At 41.4% G+C, this 15,118-nt stretch overlaps 1 protein-coding gene across 1 annotated transcript; it reads left to right on the plus strand.

Moving 5' to 3' along the window:
- The first annotated feature begins 426 nt into the window (after positions 1 to 426).
- Positions 427 to 13,430, plus strand: LOC145439246 (sodium/hydrogen exchanger 9B1-like). The gene is made up of 19 exons (XM_080316745.1): positions 427 to 922; positions 1,100 to 1,140; positions 1,824 to 2,000; positions 2,060 to 2,176; positions 2,310 to 2,402; positions 2,474 to 2,569; positions 3,308 to 3,450; positions 3,527 to 3,654; positions 3,722 to 3,794; positions 4,066 to 4,168; positions 5,111 to 5,220; positions 5,289 to 5,441; positions 10,046 to 10,154; positions 10,213 to 10,349; positions 10,426 to 10,513; positions 10,572 to 10,870; positions 10,936 to 11,052; positions 13,118 to 13,172; positions 13,251 to 13,430. The coding sequence occupies exons 1-19, from the start codon at positions 900 to 902 to the stop codon at positions 13,340 to 13,342; spliced, it is 2,154 nt and encodes a 717-aa protein (XP_080172871.1). The 5' UTR covers positions 427 to 899; the 3' UTR covers positions 13,343 to 13,430.
- The last annotated feature ends 1,688 nt before the right edge of the window (positions 13,431 to 15,118 follow it).

Genomic DNA, 15,118 nt, shown 5'->3' on the forward strand with positions numbered 1-15,118 from the left:
TTGATTGTGATCGAAAGTAGAATGTTGTTCGCAGACTACAAGTTACTATGACAGCATGGCTATTATTCGTCGCACAATACATACTATTTCTGTATGGTGTATTTGATGCGATGGCGGCTCGGCACTGGATTTCCATGCGTGAGACGCGTATTCTTGTTAACTCGCTGCAAAATGCCGCCAACAAATAGAGGTTTTCAGGAAAACAATGAATTAGATTAGAATTAAAATTAGAGCATGTGAACATATCATAAATGAGATTAAAATTAGAATAAGAGCATAAGAACAATTCACAAATTAAATTAGAATTAGAATTAGAGCATAGAAATATTTAAAAAATTAGATTAGAATGAGACTGGCATTTCGCTCTAATTTAATGAAAATAGACAACTAGAATTATCTAATTGTCCAAGTCTGATTGACATAGGTTATACTTACACATCTCGACATTGATTCATTTTACCACATTCCGTGATGTCCCATGAGCAGCCCTCATGCAGTTTCATTGGTTAATCCTCCTTCACGAAAGCATGCTGAGTGTCCTGGTTCCTCTGAATCAATAGTGTAACTCAATTTCCCATCATAACATTGTCAATACAGTCAGCAAATAAGAAGCACCCTTTAGGGTTACCTTACTGTGAACTGAGTGGCGAATGATAAACAGTCTCGAAACTTGAGTGAAGACGATATCTTTTATGTTAATGGATATTGCGCAACATTCTGATGAGTTTTAGCTACCTTCGGTTTCCGCGAGACACCTTTGGCGTTTCCCAGCGACTACTTCCGGAAACATGATCCAGGTAACGTTAGGACACCGTAGAATTCGCATTTAATGGTGATCACTCTGTGATCGTCCTCATTTCGATCCCGAGTGAGGATTTTAAGACTTTTTTTCGTTTAAAATGGGGGCGAATGAAGATAACGGGTAAGCATGTCGGTAGTGAGTAGCTTACTTGTTAATGTGTGATTCGCCGCTAAGCAATAACTAGTTGACTGCGGGCTAGCTACGGAGGTTAAACTCACGGACTGTTCAAGTATCCGCATCATGAGTGATTTACATGCAGAAATAACGCCTGAATAACTCTATTTTTGTTTATATCAGAGTCTCCACGCCTGGAGGAAAGGACCAAAGCAATGGTGGAGGTGGGCGAAAAATGGACTTACACACTTTTATAAATATTTGAATCATCGACCTTAATGATGGAATTACAGTTTCAAAATTGTAAAGAGTAAGGGTCCGGAGATGAAAGGACTTAGCCGTAATGTGGATCCGGGAAAATGAGCGAATCCATATGTGTTGCACAAAATAGGAATGTTGCTGATCTGGCAAACTATAGGGTGCTCTCAGTATAGGTCTATTGTTGATATATACCAAATGGTACGCCATTATGTTTATTGTTCATTTTTCATAAAGAAATCATTTCTAGTCAAAATGCAGCTACTATTGACTTTTCCAATATAATTACGAGTCCTGTGTTCAGATTTGAATTACATTGTTGTAAACTCATTGTTTATAAACAGGCAATATGGCCTATATCAGTCAATTGAATTCATTGAACGCGGAAAACGGTCTCGACATTTTCGACACGAATGCTTGTATTATATTGAAATTCCCGTGTCATTCGCTGGTATCCAAATGGTGTATATCGGAAATTCTAACATAAAGGGAGAAATAACATTACATTGATACTTTGCTTGTTGATCTATGGAACTTATACTGTAGATCCCCAAGGAATTACGTGAGCTGTCTTATAGGCCTAATACGACAACGCATATGCATTGATTGAGACAACCATATGAAGAGCATACTTTTCATTCGTTGCCAGGCATCACAAGGCAGCCTTCCACCAGATCCACAAACACCTCACAGAGCGCCGAGGAAGATGAATTGGAATTGAAACACATTGTGTATCCCGAACACTTTGCGTATCACATGGGCAAGGGCGGGCAGTTCAAGACTAAAGCCCCGGTAGATATTGACGATCCGGACGCGATTGAGCTGGGTTAGTGAGAAATGTGAATCGAGGAACAAGGTCACTTCGTAACGATATTCTGTATTCAGGATGTGGTCTTCCTGAGGACACGACCTGTGGAAACTGCGCGCGATTTTGGGGTCCGAGATGTTTGTGCTCCACCAAAGTTGCGTTCAACGTTGGATGGAAACGGGTTGTAACGCGAAGTAAGATTTTTAGGTGCATGTTTTATTGTATGTTTCCTGATTTTCCACGTAGCCTACAAGATGAACTTATGTACGATAAAATGCAAGCATAAAATTCAAACCAAAACATGAAATGAGACATCCACCTTTACAGTTGTGATGTGTCTACTGTTTTGGGGGTATTTCTGGTCGATCACATCTAAAACGGAAGTTCAACCTACCGCTCTTCCCGGAGGAAACGTGTTCGGTGAGTTCAATAATTCTGAAATCAGTTACCTATTGGTACAGTAGACCGTACAATGCCACCTCTTCTTTAAGGTATCTTGATGGTGTTCCTATTTGGGCTTGTTGGCGAAGGTCTTATTGAGAAATTACCTCTTCCATTTGATCTTCCGGGACTGCCGCCTCTTCTTGGTAGGTGGAAACGTATACAAATTACATGGTACATCCGCACAGGACTATAATTTTGTTGGATACAGCAGAGATGGTGTGAACGTTGGGTTCACGTTCGCGTTCTGTGTGTGAACCTCAGAAATCTAGAGGTTCGCGTTCACAAATGAAACATGGTAGGTTCTGCACTGTGAACCTATTTTTCATTTATGGCAATTTTTCACGTCATCATCACATCATTGATTGAATTCATTGCATTTCAACTTCGGACCACTCACTGCAGGGCGATGCCGGTGGCATAAAATAATATTCACCATTAAACTAGCATTTACCTTGCCAACTTCAGAAACTATTGCTTATTAGAAAGGCTTGCGCGAAATATTTAGCTTTCCGTTAGTGAATATTTAGTGACTCTATGACTCTTGATTTGATGGGATATTATAGCATTTGATTGTTGCAGTTGATACATTTGCTAATGTTAAAAAGTTAGCGTGCACTTCAGCATTGTGGTACAATGTGGCTTGAGTCATCGCTGGGCATCGTGTACATAATTATATTCATTTATAGGAATGTAGAGCTGGAACTAGTAATGTGACGCTACCTGACGTCAGAGGTTCGTGTTCATATAGAAACTTTCAAAAAGGGTCGTGTTCACACGAACCAGAACCTTTCAGGGGTTCGCACCATCCCTAGGATACAGGCATTATGAAAGTACAGATGCGCACAATTTGTGCATGGACCAAATATTTTGTTCTATTTTAGCTTCACTTCTTATCGGCATCATGCTTCGTAATGTGCCGTATATTAACATGGCGGCGTATATCAAACCAGAATGGTCGTTTGTGTTGAGACAGATGTCTCTTGGAATAATTCTCGGCGAGGCTGGAGTTGAGGTTGACAAGCAGGCAAGTTGATGCGTCCAATTTCGAGCAGTCGTCAAAATTTTGTTTGTTGTTACGGTCACCATCGTTATCGTTACAGCAAATGTATCGCTTGAGATGGGTCGTACCTCGTCTTTCTTTCTTGCCGTGCCTGAGTGAGGCGTTTTCGTGGGGAATATTCTCTCACTGGACCCTGCAGCTTCCGTGGGAATGGTCGTTCATGTTAGGGTAGGCACTTGACACCCTCCGTTTTTCTCATATAAAATTGGTGGTAATGATCAATTTCTATTGCCAGATTTGTCTGTGGCGCAGTAGCACCAGCTTGTGTTGTTCCTTCGATGATACGATTTCAAGCTAAAGGAATGGGGGTAGGTACTAGGTAGCCATGTTGTATTCTATAGTCCGATATGCTAGCCCAAACTATATTATCCCATACTTTCATACGATGTAGCCCTACTGTACAACGTACACGTACAACGTGCGTGACTTTGAATATATTCATTATTCACATTTAAAAGGTATATATCTAAAACACTTGTGATGATGTTAAGATTTCATGGGCTACTTGTAACATCGAACAAGCTAAATATTGCCTACTTACTGTGCACATTAAAACTAATTCCAGTCGACTCTATTCAGGTGTTGCGAGGGTGTTGCACTCTCTTCATGTCTGCTGCCTCCATAGACGACATCATTGCGATCAATGGATTTAACATTGTGTTAACAATTACGTTTGCTTCAAGTGAGTTATTTTACTGCGATTTCACGAGACCTATCCCATCCCTATTGAATGTTGATAGGTCTTTCATGATTCAGGCTCAACTCCGCATGAGTCTACAGATCAGCTATAACCTACAATTTTAGAAATTTCGCAAAGATCGTGATTCACAACAGTTCATACATGGGTTATATCTATCTGCTCACGGTCACATGCATGATGATACAAGGGGTCACCTGTTATACGGGTCGAATTCCCACAGCGATCGAGGATTGAACAGGAATTACTTCGCTGAATTTTGCTTAGCCAATATTTCCGCATTGCTATATTTTCGGCGGTCTCGCTAGGCCAGGAGTTTTCAAATGGGGGGGGGGGGATGAAAGCACCTGAAAGGGGACGCAAAGTTGCAGTCAACTGAATTTTTTTTTGCGCGTTTTTGGTGATTTACCTACAATTCATAGTTATTGCTCTGTATATAGTTCGATTTCATATTTGAGAATTCTCTCATCGACGGTCATAAACTTCCGTGCCTTCAAACTATCCGTTGGCATTGATATCATTCTGATTACATTTTCTGACACGACGATAAGGGGGCCCGAGATTTTTACTATCATAAAGAGGGCGTGTCTAAAAAAGTTTGAGAACCACTGCCCCAGGCTGTCCATGAAATGGGAAAGTACCAAATTTCACAGCTGAGCAGGGCTGTAAGGTTTCAAACCCAAAGAGCATATAAAGTGTATGTATGATAGATTTAGCGAGGAAAGAAACGAAGCAAGCAAAAGCCTGAAAATCTTAGACTGTTGGGTTTTACCACGGAACCTTTCGCGGAACTCAGATCCTAATAATTCTACAAAATTATAAATGCAACTTTTTACTGCAACTACAACACGATTTTAGTGCAACAAAAACTTGCCCTAGTTAAATCATTTGCATCATCCAATTTGACCGTATGTTTCTTCGTCGAAGACGTTGGCGTTGGATATGACATCGGTATAGCGGTAGTGGAAATTTCTCTCGGCATTATCCTTGGTATGATATGCGGATATCTGATGTGGGTTTTTCCTGACGAACGACAGGTAGGGAAGTTCATGCTTTCGTAACTATCGTGACGTAGTCTTATTCAAAACCCTCGTATTTACGTCAGCACAACATCGTGAGGGACCGGGCATTTCTTCTCGTCTTCACGTCTTGGTTTCTGATTTTCATGACGAACGTTATTAATCTATCTGGAGCTGGAACGCTGGGGACGCTTACCTGCTCATTCGTTGCGTCATTGGGGTGGCCGGAGGAGCAAGTGGTAAGTATGAACAGGACCTCTATTAATATACGGTTAATATCATCACTACCTTTTATACATACAATTCACATATATACACACACACACAACTTTTTCGTGGCGAAAAGACGAACCAAGTCCGATATAGCGCGATCCACCGACGATCAGGATTCGGTAACGGTGAACGCAAGACTTACATGTTTAGTTCACACCCCTAGACCAGTGGCTGGGAACCTTTTCCGTATGAAGAGTCATGTTGGCCCTATATTTCCATTTTAACTCCCAGAGAGCCATACATGTCAATCAATTGTTACGTCACAATTGAAAATTCATGACGTCATAGTAGTACTAATTCGAACTGACTACAGGGGATTCGTCATGGGAACAATTTAATTTCTCTGTAGAAACTCGTAGGTTACTAATCATCCTGTGATAGCGCAATTCATCGTAAATAGCTCAGAATTTATAATAACTGATATTAATCTAATATAACGAAAGTACTGATTCTAGAAATCTAAATATTGATCGACTTCTCAATTCCCAAAGTATTCGGTGGTAACATAAACGTTGCACTGCACGCCTACATTTTAACGGCAGTACTAGAAAGTTCCTTGATAACGAAGAACATGGATAGCGAATCGTTATTTGTGATTTGGATTCGGATTTGTAATTGGAATGTCACTTCCAAGGCAGTTCGTTTCTCGGCATGGATGCGTATTTCAAAATTAGATTGTCATATAGGCGTCCTCATGTCTGCTAATCTCTTTGACCAACCAACGTATGGTGCAATCCAGGATTACGCAGCGCGCGATGTCATGTCTACATCGAATTCGCGAGGGACATTGGTCGCTGGCGCTACAGCAATTTAAATTTGAGGATTTTGTAAAGGGGTCCGAGCCCTTAACCCTGGATACGCCACTGTCTTGACCTCTCAAATACGTGTTCATGTTCATGCTGTCACGAGTATAATTATTCTGGCCGTTAAGAAAATTTACTAACAAGTTGCTGCAATATCGATAAAATTAAGTACAAAATTAAAATATGTTAAAGAGCCATATCCTACGCCCAAAAGAGCCATATATGGCTCGCGAGCCATAGGTTCCCGACCATTGCCCGTGACTAACGTAACCCAACGGCATGCAACAGACTCAAGCGATACTATGAATTTATCGTTCTCTCATAATTACGAATACAGAGAATCAATTCGGTTAATTATGCGTATTTATCTATTTTATTGCATTTTTAGTTTTCGGTAGGTGGCTAACTGGGTATATATACATTAGGGTTGCCATACGTCCGGAATTTCCCGGACATGTCCGGAATTTCACTGTTCAAACTAGCGTCCGGGAGGAATTTCTAAAATATGCCAAATGTCCGGAATTTTGACGTAGGCTCATAATTTTGTTCGTATATCAGCATAAAAACAATATTGTTTGGAATTATTTAAGCCAAGGGTCGGCAACCTACGGCCCGCGGGCCGGATCCGGCCCGCCAAGCGAAATCGTCCGGCCCGCGACATGATAATTAGTTATCAAGAGAATGCGGCCCGCTGTTTCCTGTCGAGTTCCAAACTGCAGTGTTGGCACTGTTTGGAAATAGTGTCGTATTTCTACTATATCAAAACACCGTTATAGTCCATTGTTACGCCATAAAACTGTCTCGAAGGCGGTAGATTATAGTATCTCGCACCAAGTAATTACGAGATTGTCTGCAGAGTAAACTCATAGACTAGAAAAGTTCTCCTCATCCGGATGTATCGTACACCCGAAAGTTTGACTTAATTTTTAAAGAGCGTACCACTATACGATACACCGCATTACATTAGACGAGGGGTCACCAACACGCCGCCAGGTGTGTTTTTGCGGCGCGCGACCTGGTTTCAGATTTCGGAAAATATATATCAATATTGTATTTCTAAATGCTTGAAATACTATATTTTAAAAATCTTGATCGTTTCCGCAAAGATTTATTCCGTCGTTTTCAATATAACCATTTTTCGCTAAAAATGACTTTGACAATACATATAGCGTGCTTGCAAAATACGACAGGCCGATGAAACTGCATCCACCTCGCCCACCATGCCCTTATTAGCAATTAGATAGCCATGGTCAACACGATGCAGTGGTTATCAAGCGGGGGTCCACGAAACACGTTCAGGGGGCCCGAAAAACCTCACGTCTAAATAGCATGATGTATATTCTGTCGTATACCCCGCACTCGATAGCTGGTCGCGCTTTTGCTGCGACTGGATGCTGATAGGTCGTTGATTTGCTGGTGTCAAGACCACTTGGAGATGCTCTGGCAGTCGCGAGCGTAAGGTAGATCCATTATGTTGGTGATTCCCAGCCTTTTTGTCTTCACAGAATCCTTTTGAACCAGCACGCACCCCCGCGGACCCCCCAGGTCAAGTTCAAATTTAGCTCAATTGCCGTGCAACCGTCTTATGCAAATATTAACTTTAACAGAATATACATCATGCTATGATAAATACCATCAAGATAGCGTAAAAGTGAAGCGTCCGGCTCCTTGATTGGTAGGTCGTGGGTTCTACGCTGGTATCTATGTATTCCCCGCTTGGCGCTCATGCATTACTGCGATAGCATAGAGAGGTGATGCAAGACTTGGAAATCCACCTTCCTTGTCCAGCGGCATATGCACATCCACGCACTGATGGTATGCGTATGCAGTATGCACAGATCGCGTGTATGTATAGGCCTATATCGTGTATATGCCGCAAAAAAATCAACGACAAAAATGGACTACGTCCTTTTCTTTCAATACGTATAATTCATAGTGTTGCATTAAGGTAAAGCAGCGATTCTTTTTAACAATATTTTTACCACACGTGTAGACAACAACGCGTTACATTGATATAATGCCTTTTCACCTTAGCTAATAGCTCATCAGATGCCAAATATTACTTGTTGATATTAAAATCGTGCGGCCCATGGTGTCTATCAAGTTAGGAAAGTGACCCTATACTATTTTAAGTTGGCGACCCCCTAAAGTGAGTGTGAATTATAGTAAAATGAAAATTCCGGCCCGCCAAAGAGTTGTACTATCGATGTCCGGCCCGTGACTAGCAAAAGGTTGCCGACCCCTGATTTAAGCTGATGTATGATATCTTTCTTCGCGCTGCGCGCGATTTACTATCACATTTATTGATTTTAATATGGAGACTACCACCCTCGCAAAAACTGCCATAAAATATAGATAAAAACGACCTTCATTTACTGGAATAAGCCAAATTGTAATCGCAATTATAGGAGAACGGTATATTCCTAGAGATCGTTAAGGCCGTTTAAATGCTTTATTTAAAGATAGTGGTTCCAAACGGGGGGGTCGTTTGCCTTTATTCTTGGGTTTGCGAATATGTTGAACGTAATCAGCTTCCAAAATAGCCCGTGAGTAAGTCTGGGCAAAGGTGCTGACTTCTTTTAGTAATCAGCTCGTCAAATTTTGATCTGTGCCACGGAACATTTTCAAATTGGAGATGGAGTCGCGACCATAAAAGGTTGGAAACCACTGGATGTGGGGTGTTTATAAAGCTCCGTGGTGCGCACCGTTATAAGGATGAATCTTATCGGTAGGACATGAACATGACTTAACGATATGCAATTACGCTCCCAGTATTTTCGAACTCATCATCATCCACCAGCACTACCGCTAACTCTGATCATGTGGGCGGAGAGTAGTATCTATGTAGTAATATATGGAACGATCAATATTATTGACAGAATTCATTCAAATAATTTAACGACCAGATGCATATATAATAGGCTTACCATATTTTGGAAATCAAAAAAGAGGACACTTTTTCAGAAATTTTCAACTTGCAGATCCGGAGTGAAATTCTCAAAAATCGGTTAATTTTTCCCACTTTGTGATCGGTTGACTAAAAAAAAAAAAAAAAAAAAAAAAGGTCATCTCTTCCGCTCAGAACTCAAAATACCGTTTTTCTCCCCACATTACCAGGTGGATGACTAAAAAAAAAGGTCATCTTTTCGCTTAGAGCTAAAATCACCGTTTTTCACCCGTCGGAGCTTCACGTCTGTGCTAATATGTGGCATATCACTCGCAATTTGCTCTAAATCTGCTCTAAATCCTAAAAAAGAGGACAAAATCTCAAAAAAGAGGACAAAAGGGCGTCCTCCGAGGACACTTTCAAAAAAGTCAAAAAAGAGGACAAGTCCTCTTAAAAGAGGACGTATGGTAAGCCTAATATATAAACTAGATTCATATAACAAGCACCCCCCCCCCTCAGAAGCTGCATCGATTACCCTAAAGTGTGGGCTCAAAATCATTGTGTATTTGGGCGGGAGGAGGTGTAGACATGTGCTTTCGGTCCCGGTTACACAACACACAGCCACATACTCCTGAACCGGATCGTGACCAGCACCTCTCGTCTCTGAGCAAAGCTTTGCTAGTGTGACGTCATAACTCATTTTGAAATCCACTAATGGGCGCTAAAGAGTGTCCGGAATTGGGGTTACTGAAATATGGTAACCCTAATATACATAGGCTACATATTAACATCAAGAATACAATGACACGCAAATTTGGAAATACTTTACTTCATGTTATTTACGAAATCAGCTGTCGATTTCACGAGGTATTATTCCCAGGAAGCCGTTGGTAAGATCTACAAAACATTATGGTTTTGGTTCCAACCAGTGTTATTCGGTCTGACTGGAGCGAACGTGGTAACGAGCACGCTCGTTGGAAGAACAGTAGGTGGGATATCAATACTTCAACCACAGCAGGACTATAGATTAACAGTAATGCAATGCAGGTATCGCCATCGGGACATTATGCCTGTGTCTCGCAATAAGACTGACTGTCGCGGGATCAGCCGTATCCTGCTTAGGTTGGAGATATCGGGAAAAATTCATGGCGGCAGTAACTTGGGTACCTAAAGCGACGGTGCAGGTGCGCATACGTGTAGATAGCATATAACATAGCATCTGAGTTATTTTATTTCAATCAACTATTTTTACCACGAAAGGCGGCTATCGGAGGCGTTGCTCTTGACCACGCCCACTCCGCATGTGACGGGTTAACATGGCCGCCCTTATGCACCACAATACAAGCATGTATATCGTGTATCTGTATAGTGTATAATCATTCCTTTACACTCTATTATTGTTGTAGCTGAATATGCTAGCACGACTCCAATGCTAACGACTAGTCAACTTTCCAATGAGATGACCAGCATGGCTACAACAGACATCGCACTCTCTAACATGACAACCATGACAACCGGCAATCTTACCAATGCTGCAGCGACCAGTATTAGCTCGAGCAATAGTTTCACAACTGCCACGAGCACGACCATGAACCAAACGATGCTGTCTGCGAGTACCGCTGAGCCCAGCTGCGTTCCAAATTACAACCATTACCAGCCATACACTCCCGAGTATTGCCAGCAAATCATCTCTTACGGAACCATAGTGAGTCGCAATTGAAGTCTGACCATTTTCTCTCACGAAATTATTGATTGCATTTTTCTTTCCAGATTTTACAAGTTTCAGTAATAGTAATTCTCGTCACCGCGCCAATAGGCGTATTTCTGATAGGCGTGTTTGGACCGATCTTGTTAAAAGTGGATGATCCGAAGCTTACGCAAAATCAGGTAGTTGCAATTAAAAAAGCTATCGATTAGGGATGGTGTGAACCTCTGAAAGGTTCAGGTTCGTGTGAACGCGAACCTTTATGAAAGGTTCTGTGTGAACGCGAACGTGAACCTCGTGACGTCATATTGCTGATTACAACCCTACATTTCAGTGAAGTGATAGCCTAGATTAATAAACACGATACCTAGCGACGAGTCGGGCCACATAAAGCCACAATGCTGAAGTAGATATTGACGTTTTAGGCGTCGGCAAATGTATCAACTTCAGTTGATAGTTGATGGCAAGTATAGAAAGTATAGGCTACACTCTGCTCAATGTCAACGTAGCAATACTCAGACGCCGAATACATTGTCCGGTCTGGCCTAGACCGTAAACGGCGTAAAGGCGTAAGCTTATATACCCTTGCAAGTCATCGTCGAAATTGTTGGCAAAGCGACGGAAGATATTGATTTTATGGGATTATTATATCATATGATTGCCTCATGAGGACTTGCAAGGGAATATCAGCTTACGCCTTTACGGTCTAGGCGAGCCGGACAACGTATTCGGCGTCTAAGCATTGTTACGTTGGTATTGAGCAGAGTGTAAAACGGGTTTCTATATACTTGCTACCGATATTACCCCATCAACAAGTTATGCAGCAGTAGCCAGCACCCCGATCGCACGGATTTGGTTTTTACAATAAAATAAACATATGAAATCAAGATTGACCCCGTACGCCTGCTAGATTTTTACATCAGACAACGATATCAATTTCATAAATTGGTTGAATAAGCATCATTCGCTGACTACATACATGTAGTGTATTTTGCTCTTGATGTCGTGTGATTGCGGGTTAAGCTCAAAGCATAGAGTCACTAAATATTCGAGCGAACTTTTGGTACAAAGCAAGTCAAATTTTCGAGATTGTTAAGGGGCATGCTCGTTAAGTGTTGATTTTTTTTATGCTGCCAGCGCCATACAGATAGTGGCCCGCAGTGGAAATGCAATAAATTTCAACCAAAGATGTTATGATGAAGTGAAAATTGTAATATATGAAAAAGGTTCACAGTGCAGAACCTACCAAGGTTCGTTTGTGAACGTGAACCTCTAAATTTCTGAGGTTCACACACAGAACGCGAACGTGAACCTCAAGTTCACACCATCCCTACTATCGATGTTCTGTCTCCTTGGGAAGCAGTGGGCACGACGTCTTAGTATATGGTGTTTTTTAAACAGAATCGTGGCGATCACTAAGTATTCCAAATCTACCCTCGCCAACAATATCACACGATATAATCTCATAATAATTTCCTTGAACATATTTCGGGTCTCAGCTAGGGCTCAGCGATTTGAATTGTCGAATCCGAATCGACTACAAATTCAAATGATTCGAGTCAAATAGTGAGAGTCGATTTTGTCGAGGAACGAATATAGACGCCTTTTTATCAATACTAATATTCTATTTACATAAAATATAGTTTCAAGCCCACCCGCCGTGGCGCCGTTGGAGCCTCGAAACCAGCCGTAGTTGAGCACAGTTCTATTTGACCATAGACAAGACCCTCTTTCTGGTAAATTGGATAGAATTTGGGCAAAAAGTCTCTGCACTACTAAGTTTCTTACGTCTCTCACACCAATGACACTCACACACGCTGAGCAGCGCATACACATACACATCTATTTCGGAAAAGATGTATTTCGAACAACATGGACCTCAAAGTGATGTGACAGATTGGCGATCGTGATCACGATCCCCGTATTATAATAGTGCAAGATCACACGAACTTGATCGGGAGATGGGTTTACAGTTAATGCAGTGTAAGTTTAAGTACCAATTATAAAGGTAGGTCAATGCTGCTTCAAAACATTTTAACCAAACACTGCACCCTTAGCGACAACAGTGTTTATTTACACCCGCGTACCAACCTTGGTATATGGGTGTTAGTATCCACACACAAGTTAGGTTCTGTTTTCTTGTTCAACCCTATTCGGCCCCTTAGGTGTGAATGCACACCTTTTTCTGTGAGAGTGTGGTGAGCAAAAACGTAAATGAATGGCATTGTAATTCACGTTCGTTCGCAGCCTTCCGACGAAACAATAGAGCTTGGTTACGGTGATGCAGAGAAGATGAAGGCTGGTGAGTTTTCAAGTGGTATTGAGTTGGCCGACCGATATGAAGCTGTATAGTTGCTAAATAACGAGTCGTTGTTTTCAGATGCAACAGAAGAAGGAAAAGACAATCCGGTTTATTCTGAGATTGATGACAATTATCATTTTCCGATGGACACCACTAGTACCAAGCTTTAATACTGATTCTGTTATAATATAATGGTTCATTATATATATTTCCTGTTTACATAACGTTTTTCTGGCATAAAACAATTATATGGTTTTGTATGTGACTACCTCGATGTAGGGTAGGTCAACAGCCTGAACAGCAAATCTTCCCTTAGGCATTGCATTGCTATTAACAATATCCCTAAATATAAGGAGCATTGGGTTTGGACAGTCCAATTAAGCTTAAAAGAACTTTTACAGGAGTATGTGGAACATCCTAGATGGACAGCTTTAATTATTTCTGTGCGGGTTCGTTAAGTTGAATCAGTCAAAGTCCACACTTCTTCAGCAAAAGCGGAAATAAGATGAGCACTTGCCGCCAATCTATCAGCCCGATTAGTTGCATGACGATCTATATCAGTGGTTCTTAACCTTGTCTCCAGCGCCTCCCAGAAGCGATTTATATTTTAAAGGGGCGGAAACGCCTAGTGGGCGAAATGGAGGGGGGGGGCGCTGAAGAAAAATGGCGTCGCAGTAGATTGTGTAGTAGGGGCATATGATTATATATAGAAGGCTAGAACAATAGTTCTATATATCCCTGAGTTGTCATTGCATATTAAGATTGGTCAAAATCCGTCAAATCTCGACACTTATCGTCGTGCTCCGCGCGAAACTTACACATAAGATGTTTCCATGGATGCAGTGGTTTATTATAATTCACGTAAAATGAATTGCGCGTACTTTTTGATCGCCAATTCCCCGACTCCCGTCGCGCATGCAAACATTGCAAACTCGGTTTATTTTCCACAAAATGTTTCGAACTGTATCCTGCAGCGCATAGCGTGTCGAAATCGAAGTGGCGCTGCTGTACCACTTTTGAGAGTGATACCCTTTGTACAATAAATATCCTTTGAAGCTTCTTGGTCAAAATGATTAACTAAATATATTTGTATTTGAGAGCTAAAAATCAAATTTCCAGAATATTTCTTCATTGTATCATAAAGGATGATAGTGTTCAGTTTTGTGGACCCATAACACACATGAACGTTATATAATATGGTTTACTTTGTTTGGAATACATTCATCCTAACGATGGGAGCTGGGGCAGTACTAAATTCAGCAATGCTAAATTCAATGTGAGCAAAGATCCCTGCCACATTTTCAGTTGATATACTAATTAGCAAAAAGCAATGAAACAAAAACCAATACAATTAACTTTCCCGTATTGCCAATCGCTCGGATGAATTCGGCATGTGTACATCGGACTCGGGCCAGATGGTATGAGCCGGTAAGACCTACCGGACTTCAACTAATTACCTACCCAAGAATCCGTTTGAGTTCATCTTCATACCTATCATAGATGTCGAAACATCGACAATATTTGGCCCAATGCCCATGCCTGCAGTTGCTTACAGCAGCACGTGATTTCTGTCCGTCCAATGCAGCGACGTGAGTTTGTCACCTAAGAGCATCAGCCGAACAAACACTACGTACGATAGTGAAGATCAGTCGTTTTGACGAAGTTTCTTTATGAGAACATGCTCGATGGCCCGAAGGTAAGACAGAACAACCAAAATTCGATGATCCACGTTCGAGCCATCATCAAGTTAATCTCTTCAAATGCACAAGATATTTCGCTTGAGGCATTTTCCATGACATTAAGGTATCGCGTCGTTGCCGTTACACGAGGTGAAAAGTATAAGCCTGTCTGGAAGATTCTGTGTCACTGCTAATATTCATGACCATCTCTTGCCATGGTTTAGCTCCTTGATGACTCACTATGCTGACCCACAGTCCACACTTACG

Source organism: Botryllus schlosseri, chromosome 5 (assembly GCF_051294905.1).
Source record: "Botryllus schlosseri isolate E-star chromosome 5, Bs_hap1, whole genome shotgun sequence".
Lineage (NCBI taxonomy): Eukaryota > Metazoa > Chordata > Ascidiacea > Stolidobranchia > Styelidae > Botryllus > Botryllus schlosseri.